The 14153-nt window shown below is 40.7% G+C and overlaps 1 protein-coding gene across 4 annotated transcripts in view; it reads right to left on the bottom strand.

Moving 5' to 3' along the window:
• Positions 1-14153, bottom strand: part of atrn (attractin) — a 130910-nt gene that overhangs the window by 78208 nt on the left and 38549 nt on the right. For all 4 annotated transcript variants that reach the window (XM_005453367.4, XM_005453369.4, XM_005453372.4 and 1 more), the window contains exons 14-22: positions 13335-13473; positions 12098-12279; positions 9943-10162; positions 9277-9465; positions 6934-7179; positions 6249-6386; positions 3555-3648; positions 2428-2480; positions 291-385 (exon numbers count right to left, since the gene is read on the bottom strand). In XM_005453367.4, the coding sequence (XP_005453424.1) occupies positions 291-385; positions 2428-2480; positions 3555-3648; positions 6249-6386; positions 6934-7179; positions 9277-9465; positions 9943-10162; positions 12098-12279; positions 13335-13473 (1356 nt within the window). The remainder of the gene's footprint in view (positions 1-290; positions 386-2427; positions 2481-3554; positions 3649-6248; positions 6387-6933; positions 7180-9276; positions 9466-9942; positions 10163-12097; positions 12280-13334; positions 13474-14153) is intronic.

The following is a 14153-nucleotide window of genomic DNA, read 5'->3' as shown; positions in this document are numbered from 1 at the left end:
CTTTCCTGCAGGGAACCTAATAAACCAGTCGACTCAGTTTGTTGAGTGATTATTAAATACTGATCTTATTTTATTTTTAAGTTAGTTTTGGTGTCACGCTCATGTCCATCACCACGCTTCCTGCCTGTCCAGTACAATCAGTGTGCATGTAAACTACTGAACTACCATCTAAGTAATCCCTAAAATGACAAAGAAGTGAGCCTATTTGTTCGACAACGACTATAAACGTTCTAATCCTCACAGAAGTGACAGCTGCTGTGGCGGTGGGGTGCTCACTGTTAGACACGTACCTCCTCAGGTGTGGCCACAAAGTTGATGGCCGTGTAGTAGCGGTCGTCTTCCTGCGACAGGCTGAAGGTGAACTGGTAGTCGATGAGTAGCGTGTCTGTTTGAAGCCGTTGAGCCGCCAGCGTGAGAGGAATGTGGTGGGGATTACAAAAAGAAGCAGAAGAACTCAATCAGTCTAGTTTGAAAGTCACACAAGAACATGGTTTCAGACAGGGCTCCGGGCGGGAAATTACTCCCATTCTTTCTCCGTTTCAAACATTGGATTGACTTTCTTGGATAGACCTGAAGATTTTGGAGCGTGCTCTGTGATGAAGGTCAGGACAGAGGATGGGTTACATGACAGCCTGCCAGCTAGCGGTAAATTACAGCTGAAGGTCACCTTGAGGATAGCGCAACAAAACACCGAAGTTCAAAACAGGGGAGACGGATGCATTCAGACGCCATGGGTTATTCTGCAGTTACAGTTCCACTCAAATAATCTGGATAAAAGCGATTTAGATGGGGCCAAATCTCGAAAATAAGTAAACATAAAATAATCCCACCTCAAATAATTTCCAAAGTCAAACAAAAAGTTCAACTTCAGGCAAAAATCAGTTTAAACAGCTGGATCACGTACTGCGCCCCCCCAGTCGGTCCCTCATTCTGAGACACTGCAGGAGAGTTTTTTTGGGTCTCAGCAGGGTCTCACTTTAAAGTGACCTCATGCTATTCTACCTGTTATTAATTATAAAAAGTAACACATTTAGTCCCAGTTAGATCAGAGTAATCCAACCCAATGCTGCTTTGAACTACCAGTATAACAGGATTTTATGATCCTGGGATAAACTTGAAAAATTGGAGGGTTTTATTTGTTTGTTTGTTTCCTCTCCATACAGCAATGATAACACTGATCAAAAGCTTTATAGATATTTGAATAATAGTACATGATGCTGTCATTAAAAAACACTAATGTAATTAACTTCTAAGTACAGAAAATGTAACCGGCAGACATGAGATTATTTTTACTATTAGGTAGTAACAGGAAATGCAGCTTGTGTCAGGAACCGAGCGCTTGCCACTACTGCTCCCCACAAACGCGCCTACAAAACAACAGTCCCTGCTGGCATTTTTTTGACAGCAGGTCGTTTTGAAATATTACAGGGAGTAATGGGACAAGAAGGAGCAGCCACAGTGAGCTGGCAGTCACTGGCAGCACGCCTCTAAGCTCCCAGCAAGGTAACCGAACACAGAGGGGACATAGACTCATATTGTGCAAAGCAGAAAATCAGATCACCGCGGCTAACGGGCTGATTGAAAATTCCCAATTACAAATTACTGCCTGACTTCTTTATTAAAGTTGCAGTGTGTTTGGATGACGGGGGCGTTTGCTGCAACCACAAATACCAACAGGTGCTACCAAAAGTAAGCTGTGTTTGAATAACCACGGAGCATACTGGCTGTTAAATTCCATTATAGATTAATAATTTGATGAGGAATAAATTTACAGTTGATTGATTTTAACAAACTATCCAATTACTTATCCAGTTAATTCAGGGTAAATATGGATAACACTTAATGTTCCTGTTAACAGAAATGCCTTAGAAACATATTCACACCTTAGCAGAATACAGGGTAATAAAAACATAAATACATTTTTTTAAAAACAGCACAATGGATGACCTAGTTCCTCCATCAGTGTGAAAATTTAACACTATACAGTCCAACATGATTTATAGCTTGTTTGGGTTAGAAAGTACTGATGATTAGACTAACGTGACATCACTTTAGCCTCCATTATCATCAGATAATAAGATTAAAAATGACAGGACCGCTGTACTGCACTCTGTCTGCAAAATGACTTATCACAGGTGGAAAAAGAGCAAGACGGTCCTTTATAAGCTCCCCTGCATTTTTTTGGCAAGTTCATCTGTGTCTCACTTTCAATTCTTTCCACCTGCGGCTTGTTTAAAAGAGCAGCTCTGGCTCTCGATGTTATTTTTTAAACATCAAACTGCTTTGATTTAGGAGCCATGTTGCTGTCTTGCCACTGACATGAACAAGGAAGAGATTCAGACCTCACAGTGCTCTCTTAATGTGACACCGCACACGCACGCACACACAAACCCCTTTACTGACGTTAGTAATTGTAATTCCACTTACAATAGCATGTTCCTTTGAGGGGGTTGCCTTGGTAGCGGTTCTCGACTTCACACCTGAAGAGAGGCGAGGGAAAGATGAACAGGGATGGTAGAAACGTCAGAAAGAAAGGAAAGAGGGAAGAGCAGAAGACGGAGAGAAGTGTTAACCTTCAGTCAGGAAGTAACACCACAGTGTAAAAGAATAAAAAAAAGATTAAAAGGAGACCGAGTGAGCGTGATGGGAATTAACAGGAAACTTGTGCCTACGAAATCTTTAAAGAAATTTAATAAGGCGAAAAAAAGGCCTCATTTTCATACTGATGACCAATCATTTGTGAAACCTTATCTCAACTTTTTAAATGGATTTTGGAAAACCTCTGATAATGAAGTCCAGGGTTAAGACAAGTACTAAAAATATAGCTGCAAGCGCTAATGAACAGCTGCTGCTGCGCTGTGCCATGGTTAGAGTTTTTCATTTTGAAATCTCAACATGTGGCTTTACAGGTCTGGAAAATAACATTTCGGGGGAGGAAAAAAACCCACTGAAGTTCATGTGGTTCAGCAATCTTGCACATGAAGGTTGTTGATTATTGGAAACCCACTTCCCAATCTGCTGATGGTTTTACAGGCTCATTCTTAGGTTAGCTCAACAACTGACAAATACATGTATGCTGTTAATTTTTGGAGAAGTTGACTAAATCATTGAAAGGGATTCACATTTTTACTCGTCACTGAATGCTGTTTTCACGGTACACAGATTGCAGAAGCCTTGATGGCTGTGATTGACCAGTTACCAGCTTTGACCCCCAAAGTGCTAAGCTATAATCCTGGACTATCACAAAGGACCATCTTCAAGTTAGAGTCCTTTGTTCAAAACGTGTGAAGAAAAAAAACTCCTAGAAAAGTTGAAAAGAGCTATTTGAGGGTTTTCTATAGACCAGTACCACTCTTGTGCTGTCAGCTTCTCTGGATGCAGTGTAACACGTAATGGACCTGCTGGACAGAGAAAAACTAGAAAATAAAGTCTACGGTACCCCACAAGCAATCTGAATTCTAGGGCTGCAAAATATTACAGTAAAGATTTCAGACATCGCATGAGTGAAAAAGAGGACAGAGAGACAGGCGAGCATCATGAAAGGTGAAACTCACAGGTGGCATCTGTCTCCTTTGATGCCCTTGGTTGTACAGAAGCACTTGCCATTGTTAGGGTTGCACATGCTTGCGTGGCCATTACACTTGCAGGCTGAAAAAATAAATAAACAGATAAATAAATTATTTTACTTATCACAGCAGCAACCACACACAAGACTTGTACAGTACAGTGAATATATTACGCATATATAAACAATCTAATGACAGATAAACTTGATTCAGCACATTCATAACCTATAAGACCTACAGACTCCATTAATGGCCTCTTCCTGTATTAAACCATTTTGCTCTGCTTGATAATAGTGAGCTCGGTGGTCAGGATGAGGATTCAAAGTCCGATGCTAATATTTCATTGGACCGGCTTTGCTGCATAAAGTCTTCTCATGTACATCCCAAAGATTCTCAGTGGGGTTAAAGTCTGCGCTCTGTGCTGGCTAATCCATGTGTGACAATGTCTCATGCTCTCTGAACCAAACAATGTGAGGATGATGAATTCTGACATTGTCATCTTGGAATATATCTGTGATATCTTGGATGAAAAAAAAGAATCCATTGTGCAGTATATCCAGGTGGTCCAGCTGACCCTGCATAATTACACCGTCCCCACAGGCTGTGAGCATGAGGCATGAGGGGTGGTTCACCTCATGGTTCACTTCTTACCCTGATGTACAAACCACTATGGAAAAGTTCAATTTAATTCAATTCAATTTATAGATTGCTAAATCACAACAGTCACCTCAAGGAGCTTTATATTGTAAGGTAAAGACTACAATAATACAAATGACTGCATGATCTTTTCCATTGCTCTAGTGTCCAGTCTTCAAGCTCACTGGCAAACTGAACCAGATTAATATCACAGAGAAGTGGTTTTCTTAAGGCTACACAGCTGTTTAGTCCCCATCCTTTGAGTTCTCATAATATTGCGCAAGTGAAAAAGCTCTTATTTTAACTATTAAACACAGTTATGAGTTCTACAGTTGATTTTTTACAAAGTGACTGAATGTTTAACATATCTCTGATAACAATCATTCCAGATGAATCATTACTGTCCGTGCATGTAAAAATATTCTGCACATATGTAAGCTTCAACATTTGGTCAGTAACCCACATTAAGCTAAACAGCATCCAGCACATTATTTAGTTCATTTAAACCCAGGCTGTCCAACATGCGTCCCACGAGCCAGAACAGGCCCTTTACTACAAGGTCAAATCTGGACAACTGGATGGGAAACAGCAAAGATTTAGGATATAGTTTTTACCTTTAGACTGTTTTGCAGCAGGAAGTCTAGATTTTGCTTTATGTGTTGTTGCCCAAACAGTACTCGCATTAGAGCCAGAGGCCAGAATTACAGTCAGTTTTACAGTATTTGACAAATACATTACCCTTGGTCTGTAATACACCAAAGTAAGGCGGTGAAGCCACCTCATGCTGTTCATAATAATTTTGTAAATACACGATGCATTAGATGTGAAAGTTCTAAGAACATACATGTTTGTGTAACTCTACTCAGTCTAACATCTGTGCTTTAAAAAATAAAGCAAAGCACAGCACCACCTCTCAGCTTCCCCATGCTGTTTAAAGCTCATACTGAGAGCCGCGACCACGACTTAACATCTAATTCTTACATCTTTTTAAGCTAGCTTGTGGCCAATAATTTGCATCGTTGGCTACGCGACAGTTTTTCCCACCACTGTCATCAGATTGGGGGTGGAAGGTGTACGAAGCACCGTGAGTCCAGGATTTGAAATCGAACTGAAAAGCTCAAAGATTCCCACCTGGAGACTCAAAAAAAGGCCTCATCCTCTGAAATGATGTTAACTACACGGGCACAACAGCAGTCATGGCAATCTGGCCCATCACATAGCTACGAGGCAGCACTCTCCAGGAGAAGAACAACTTTCCATCTCCCGAGAGAGAACCGTCTTGTATGTGAACACGTGTGAAATGTCTGTTAGGCTCGGTGATTTTTAAAAGACCCATTTTAAGGCGCCTGCACAAACGTTAATGCGCATCATCCTTTGCATTAATTCATCATCATTTATCATTCTTAAAATGACTCACCCCCTTGGTAGAAACAGCTGTGAAATACATACAAGTCTGCTAACAGTGGGGGACTTGGAAGAAAAGAGCCACCTTATGATTTATCATCATTTAGGTACACGTGTCATCTTGATTATTTGATAATAATCTCCATTTTGAGGCACTGACTGTGTACTTTTTACTTGTCCACATAATGCCTCTTGAGTCAAACCAATTAGCTGTGAAGTAAAGCATGCCTTTAATGTCCCCGAGGGGGCACGCTGACAAGATAGCGATGCTGGATGGAGACAGGACAGGTTATTGATTGACTGTCACAGACGCAGAACTTAATAAATATATGTACATACCAGAGGGAGGCATAAAAAGTAGAAATCGCACAACATACACTGTGGCTGTAATATACCGGTAAGCTAAATTAACCTGTCGAAGGAATAGACAATTGATTTGTTGTCCGACTGACTGACTGTCAGCATTAGCTGTAAAGAAGTAAATCTTTAATATCCCTGGGAAGGCTTTACGGTGCAGCGAGGAATCAGGAAAATGGCTGACATAAAAATGGACTGTAAAATACTGACAAGTTAAATGAAGCCGCGTGCCGAAATACCGACTGGCTGATTTAGCGCCGCACCGAACGGCCCACGGATACTCACGCTGGCAGCTGCCCCCGTTGGTCGGATCTCCGTAGAAGCCGGAGATGCAGCTCTCGCAGTGTCGGCCGGTTGTCAGGTCCTCGCACTTCTCACAGATGCTTTCGTTGACACACTGGCTGTGACCATTACACTGACAAGCTGCAAAAGAGTAAACAAACATACTGCATAAACATCACCCCCCGAGACGAGAGGGGGGCACGATAAAGAAAGAACATGAAGGAATGAGTAGATTATTCTGAGCAGAGAAATTTATGTAAATTTATGTAAAATAAACGTCCAGAGCTGTTTGTTGTCCAGTGCTCGAGTGTGTCATAAGAGGCATCAGAGCAGCCAGAAGTCTCTTTAAAGTAGCATTTCAATCATTTTAGATGAGAAGATCACTATGGTTATTAAGCTAAGTGAGTATTTCCTTCAAATGCCAGTCCCCCAGTCTGTACCACATAACGAGGAACAATTATAAACCAAAGTGACAATACAGAAACACATTTTCCCAAAATGCAACATAAACACATACTTTCTTTGGATGCCTTTTGTCTGATAAATTCTAATTTAGCTTTTTGTTACAATGCAGATTTAACAGACAAGCATTTTTGTAATCCCCACAACATATGTGTGTGAAATAATTTGCATGGATGTCATTTAAAAACACATGTCACATAACTAATATCTTAGATTACGTTCCCACCTGGGCAGTGAATGAAGGACCAGTTGTACTTTGATTCGCTCGGGCACATGCTGGCGTTGAGGGCCGGCTGAGGATTGGCGGGCAGACCAGGAAGGGTGGAAGGGGCCGGGACAGAGGTCTGGAAGGGCCCGCGGTAGGAACCCTCGATGCACTGACCTTTGCCCGTGTTACTGGGGTCAGTGCACCAACCGCAGCCCGGCTGGTCCAGACACTGCCCGCACGTTCTGTATCCAGAACAGTTCTCCGCTGAAGTGAAACACAACACAGCACCAGGTGATTAAAAAGGTATTTATATTTCAGAATGTAAAAAATAAAAATGGCTTTTAAAAATGATTGTTGGTAGGTACAAACAAAGCCATCAGTATTTCAACAATCAGAGCTCTGAATTCCCGACAAAACTATGCTTATATAAGAATAAAACACTCGTCAGTGGAAGCAAGCGATAGTGTGATCATTTTTGAGTTAGCTTAAAATAAAGCTAAGACACTGGAACTGGAGGGAAATGGCTATAATATCATCTCCTCACACATTACAGGTTACATCATGTTAGCTCTTGACCTTTGGCAGGGTTGTGCCAGCTGGTTTCACCGGATTTCACTCTTTAAATCAAAGCTAGCCTCTTTGCTTTTAGCTTCAAAGTGAACAGCTGGATTGATCTTCACATCTATAACCCGGCAAGAATGCGGTTGTCAAAAATGTCAAACAGTTTCTTTAGAAAAACTGAATGTGTGTTCTATTCAAAAAAAAAAAAATCTGGCTTCATTTCCACTTAATTTGGAAAGGAAGAGAGTTTCCAAAGCTATCTATAAGCCCTATAAGCATTTAACATGTAATCATCATCAGTCAACATGGCACAATTACCACATAAAGACAATTCAAGACCCATGAATGTGTGCCTTTAATTTCCATCTCTCGCCCCATGAGCAGTTCATCCATCGATGGCTATAATAACTTGATTCACCTGCTAGGTTTCATAAAAGAAAATTGTTCTCTGCTGCAAAGACGAAATCCAAAAAGCACCAGGTTTCAAACTATCAAACCAGATTATCGATCCCCATCGCCATTCAGTGGAGGGCTACAATTTTATTTGTTCAGCTAAATGGAGGTTAAAACCCCCCGAAACAGTCCAAAGTTGCTCTACTCTACAGACTAATAATCAACAAGCCTTTTTTTAAGTTTGGTGAAGATCTCCAGAGCAGCATATGCTTGAATGATTGAGTATATTAACTGCAGCTACAGTACTACATACACAAATTTCAGATTGCTTTATTTTCCGTCGGGTTTTCCTCGTTTCTCAAATTGCAACTAATGAATCGCGACTGAAGGGCTGGTAGTTATACATGTAGCTGCTTGCAGCTTCAGAGCTTTAAATGAAATGCTGCAACGGTTTCAAGTGTCGGGCTCTTGTAGAGTGTTTTGCTATGGCAGCAGCTGCAATTTGTTCAAAGTAAGTAGGAGAATGACTGGGCAGCCGGCATGAGCTGGCAACTCTTAAAAGTAAACATTTTACGTGCGATCAATGGGATTTTAAATGAGAGACGCCGAGATCGAGGAGATCAGTGATGCGCCGCTGATCGGACTCCAAAAAGAATCCAAAACATTTACAAATTGCAGCAGCAAAGACGACGGTAAGGGCGCCTAATTTTACTGCTCCCTACATTTAGAGTAACTCTCCCCCAGCAGTGATAAATAAAGAAATAAGCAAAGTCTTTAAAACGTTACACTCTTCTTTTAACTCATCTACGCATTTAACCATTTCTTTTGTTTTCAGATTATTTGTTTGCCACTTTATGATTTTATGACTGATTTAAAAAAAATAATAAATCTGTCAAATCAGACAGGAAATATGGGAAACACCAGGCAATTTGCACCCATATGGCACGCTCAATAACCACCCTAAAATTTCACTAATTTTTTTCTTCCCCATGTTCACCAACATGCTGTGCTGACTAAAACATAAATTAGTCATTAAGTGGAGCAATTAAATGAAACTCTTTTACTCCCCTTGAAATTCAATTCATTACATATTTCATTCTAAGAAATAACTCTGTTAAATAAAGTATTACTAAAAGGAGATTAAGAATTTAAAATGTAAAGGGCTACATTAAACGGCTAAAGGTTTTAAAACTTGGTTTTAGTCAGGAATCCTCAGTCCCACTTTAATGTGGTTAATTGGTTTCTCATCTTCATTGTTTGGTTACGAAATGACCCTCAGGCCAAGGCTGTACAAGGGCATTGGGCAAAAAAGGGAGGAACAGTGAAACTATAGAGAAGCTATACTTTTATAACATGTAGGCAGATGAAATAAAATCGAATTGCAATAACGGGAAAATGATCTCTTACGTGGACAAGTGTTCATGGTGTACCACTCCATACACTGGCCAAAGGGGAAGGAGGCTACATAGGCGTTGGAGTCGACGCACTGCTTCATGTTGCTGCACCACATGCACTCTGAGCTGCTGCTGCTGGTGCATTCGCTGCAGGTGGTTCTCATGGCGCAGGGTGTCCGGCACTGCTTGGCACTGTGGTTGGCTGTACAATGCAACAAACTCTTTTAGTACGGATGCCTCTGTGGGACATCAGCCCTCTGCTGAACTCCAGGGCATTATAAACCAGCAGCTATGAGTCTCTTAAGCTCATTTTAAAGGGTCAGAAATGAACACAAGTGAATTTTAAAAGGTGTCATTGTTACAGCAAGAGGTATAATGAGCCTCATAGCTATTCACAAATCCATTTAGGCGTCCATCTGCCTTTTTGTGTACCCAGTATCAGCCTAATGACAGCCTCATCAGGCAGACATGAGGCATCTGCAACAAAAATGAGCATCAGGCATGACAATCTACTTGTGCAGCCTCAACCAGCACGGACAGAAAGGTTACAGAGGAAAAAACCTTTTCTCTTCAGCTAATTCTTAGACATGACATTACTCATGCATGCAACTTCTTTTTTCTGTTATTTAAAAATACATGTGCATTAACAGACTTTAAAATATAAACATAGTGAGCTCACCTGGTCGTTCGCACAGGCTGCCATTCACCGGGCTTATGCAGGTTTGAGCTTTCAGTCCGGTGGCTGCCGGCTCGGCCAGGTAGCCGCAAAACCCGGCGTCGCTTGGCTCGCCCGGCAGCCATTGCAGGGTGGTGTTGGTGAACGGCGACATGTCCTCCCAGCACCAGTAGGACACGTTGATTTTCCTGAGCCCTACCCACGGCGTCACAGTGGCCTTGTACTGTAAACAGCAAACCAAAGGAGGATTTCACACGATGGCTCTTTGCTCTGATCGAATTTGGTAACAGTTTGCTGCCAGATTTTTCTAGAAAACATCTCAGACTTAAGCGTCAGTTACACTTAAACTGATTTAATCTTCAGCTTAACTAAATCAAGTCCAAAAAACATATGTTGACTACAACACAAAGAGAAAATGTCGGTGCATCTTTTCATTCATACTGACGTGCAACACACTGCACCAGACGCAGTGGCAATAAAGGCAGCTTTACCTCAGTTGACTTGAGAAGCTCCGTTATCCAACTCATCTCTAATCAATGGCTTTAATATTGCAATAGTAGTAAACAAAAAGACTTTTCTCTCTCTCTCACAGGCATGAGAGGAATAACTGTACCTTTGAGATCGAATACAATCGCCATTTCTCGGATTGATTAAACCTGCCTGGAAACCGTTGGAACTGCTGAACTGGATGTACACCATCAATACAACAAGGGAGGGCGACTCGTGAAGCCTGTTCCCAAATCTCCGCGCCCGTATCATTGAAAACCAATGTTATTCCAGAGCGGTTAAGCTTCCATTATTCTCTACCCTTAAGCACAAAGATTACCGAAAAGCAACCACCAGAACAAATTTAGACCAGCAGGGGAAATCTACACGATTTCATTAGAATGGATGAAAGACCCTTCTTTAATTCCAGCCTGACTTTGTGATTTAGACCCCTTTTGTCTTATTTAGCTTCAGCATTAGATTTGCCGTGTGGTGGCTGCAAGGCACTTTGCAGGATCGCTTTTTTTGCATGGGTGGCCTAAGTTAAAGGAGGCAGTATTTGCATTTGGTATGTAATTAGAAACTACGAAGAGCTATATAACTTTTCTTTCTTTTTTTTGTAGGGACTTTCCTGATGTTACAAAATACTTTCTCCATTATCTACGCATCTTTTTCTCGTCTATTTATGAATGAACTGATTGAATTCTTAATGGTTTAATGTGCAAAATGTAATAAAATCATTTTATGTCAAACATTTCAAAATGAGGGGGAAAAGAAATCAGATAATTCTATTATTGGAGAAGATAAAACATCTGTTAAATCTTCTAACTTTTATGTTTGGTAAATGCACAAATTTTTACAAACCTAAGGAAGTTTTAACCCCAACCAACTTAAAAGTTGAATTCAGACTTTACAACCCGATACCCAACAGTGCGTCCGTCCATATCTGCGGATACGTGAACAGAATAAAGACGGCAGCTTGCGATGGTTGATCGATCGCAGGGATAGATTTTTGTGCATGTGCTCTAACGGAGCGAGTAAGAGATGTCTGAGCTCTGAGGAAGAGATCTGTTAATGGGAGATTTGTTTCACGCTTAATGGTTCAAAAATCACACACACACACACACACACACACACACACACACAAAGAAAAAAAAAAAAGAATCCAACCAGAGCTCATTCACATTAAGAAGGAAAAGACAAGATTTCAAAAGCTACTGAAAAGACAGCCAAGGGCAAAAACTAGAGAAGGTGCACAAGAGTCCATTTATGCTCATCAATCAGAGCAAAACATGAGAAATAAAAATCTTTTTTACAGTGGACTTCAGATGTGGTCTTTTTTTGAACCAGTGTGTAACTGTTATTGAGTTACTCTTCTAATGTGTACATGCGCTTTTTTCAACAAGACAGTATATCAAAGAAGATGCTCTTTGTAGACGACATCATTAGTTGTCTAAGTAGTGTATCATTCTTCAGTCTTTGCCTGATTTGATCTTTTTGCTGTAATTATCCATTTTTATCTCCGGCACTCTCCGCGCATCTCAAGTCTTATCGGTATCTTTCTCTCTGCTGGTCTGATGACCCAATTTCCCCAAGGAGAATATCACATTTTCTCTAATCCGATAATTAATATCCTGGTCACTTCCCCCTCCAATCGCCCCCTTCTCCTTACCACCACGCTCATTATCTGCAGCTCCTTCAGGACAAAGTCCACCTTCTTTTGCGTGGTCAGAGAAGCCAGGACGGCGTTGTGGTTCCTGCAGGTCAGCTTGGCGTTATCATACGAGTCCTTGGTCGTGATGAATTTCAGACAAGAGTTGCCCACCAGGTGCCAGCTTTCACCACACACGTTCTCTGCAGCGGAGAGAGTAGACGTCAATACTTCTGACACAGCTGGTAGGCTAATATGCAAGCTGACTGTATATCCACTGGAAAAACTGGCCAGCTTCAGTTTAGTTTTCTTATTAGTTTCAGTCTTTTTAATTATTATTGTATGTCAGAAGCAGTACAGGCGTTATAATAAAAGTACAGAACTTTTAGAAAGCAGTTCTCTCCATCTTGCAGACATCCAAAGTTTCAAACATGTCCGTCAATGCCTCATCAGGTAACTTGTAAACTAAAACCAAGAATATTTCTGCTGTGTTTTTAATTTTATTCTCTGTTCTTAGTCTTTGGTCTACACTTCTGTAGAAACAGAGCTTTCATCACTGTGTAGCATTTGGCTAATAATTTTTAATAGATTTCAGAGGGGGCAGCACGGTGGCTTGGTGGTTAGCACTGTCGCCTCAAAGCAAGAAGTTCAATTCCAACATCAGGCCAGGGTCTTTCTGTTAGTGGGGATAGATTCATTGGTAACTCTAAATTGCCCATAGGTGTGAATGGTTGTCTGGCTCTGTGTGTTAACCCTGCGACAGACTGGCGACCTGTTCAGGGTGTACCCTGCCTCGCCCTAAAACAGCTGGGATAGGCTCCAGCAAAGAGAATGGATGGATGGAGATTTCAGAAGTAATTACGTAAATCTATTTAGTTTCTCACTGAAAAATAAAATATAATTGTAAAGAAACATGCGTAGGAGTGACTTTCCTTCTGACAGACTTTATCTGATAAATGAAAAGTTAACTTGGGTTTGATAACTAGAGAGATAAAATTGGTGAATATGTTCAGCACTTCCTGCTTATCTGTGCTGTATATCAATATTTGACTATTTAACTTCTGTTATCAGTTTCACACCTCTAGGTTTCAGAAACTAAGCATGATTCGTGTTACCTTCTGCCTGTATATATGTGTGTGTGTGTGTGTGTGTGTGTGTGTGTGTGTGTGTGTGTGTGTGTGTGTGTGTGTGTGTGTGTGTGTGCTGTTGTAATCTCTTCAAATTAAACTGCTTTATTTCTTCCAAGCATCCCTGTTACCTGGCAGCGAGATGCACTCTTGGTTGCGAGAATCCCACTGACAGTTTTGGTCCACAGCACAGCTCTTGCAGCTTGTTTTCTTGTTGCACACGTACGACGGGTTGTCCTTGGGGCAAACTTCATACTCGGCTATGGCCCCCTGAGAAAAGAAACCCGAAAACAACAGACATCAACACTTTGGACTCCAAACTGCCAAACAATTACATTTCATGATGCGTAAATGATTTTCATTCAGATGAAACAAAAACAACAAAACAAAAAAAAAAAGGAAGCATTTTTTATTAGTCACGCAGAATAAAGGGGAACAGATATACGAGGACCAGACAGATCTTTTCACATTCTTTCAAAAAGATTTGGATGTACTGAAAAAAAAAAAGAAAAAAAAAGGAAAATATCAAAGTCTTCTTTTTTCCAACAACACAGCTATTTGAATTTAAATATTCGATTATTTAATAACTGAAGTCAGAGATATTGAGACTCATTTCTCACATACTGTGCAGATAAGAGTGCTGAAAGAGACATTTGAACTGTGCGAGTCTGCCGGCGGCTAACAGAGGAGTAATCTGATCATAGATTGACAAACCAGATTCAGCAAACATGAAAATGTTTCATTAGTTCTCACACAAAGCACTGAATTATGCTCAAGTCTATCCATTTAGTAGACATGGCTGATTATTTTAGTAATAGTATATTTGCTTGCACAGAAAGCCCGAGTCCTTTTTTTCTTATTAAACAAGAATTTTATCTTAGAACTGTTTCTTCTTTCTTCCCCCTACATTACTTACATAAAACAATCCACTTATATATTATATAAACATT

Source organism: Oreochromis niloticus, linkage group LG19 (genome assembly GCF_001858045.2).
Source record: "Oreochromis niloticus isolate F11D_XX linkage group LG19, O_niloticus_UMD_NMBU, whole genome shotgun sequence".
NCBI classification, from domain to species: Eukaryota; Metazoa; Chordata; class Actinopteri; order Cichliformes; family Cichlidae; genus Oreochromis; species Oreochromis niloticus.
Note: the sequence above shows the minus strand (reverse complement) of the source record. Positions and strands in the feature narration are given on the sequence as shown.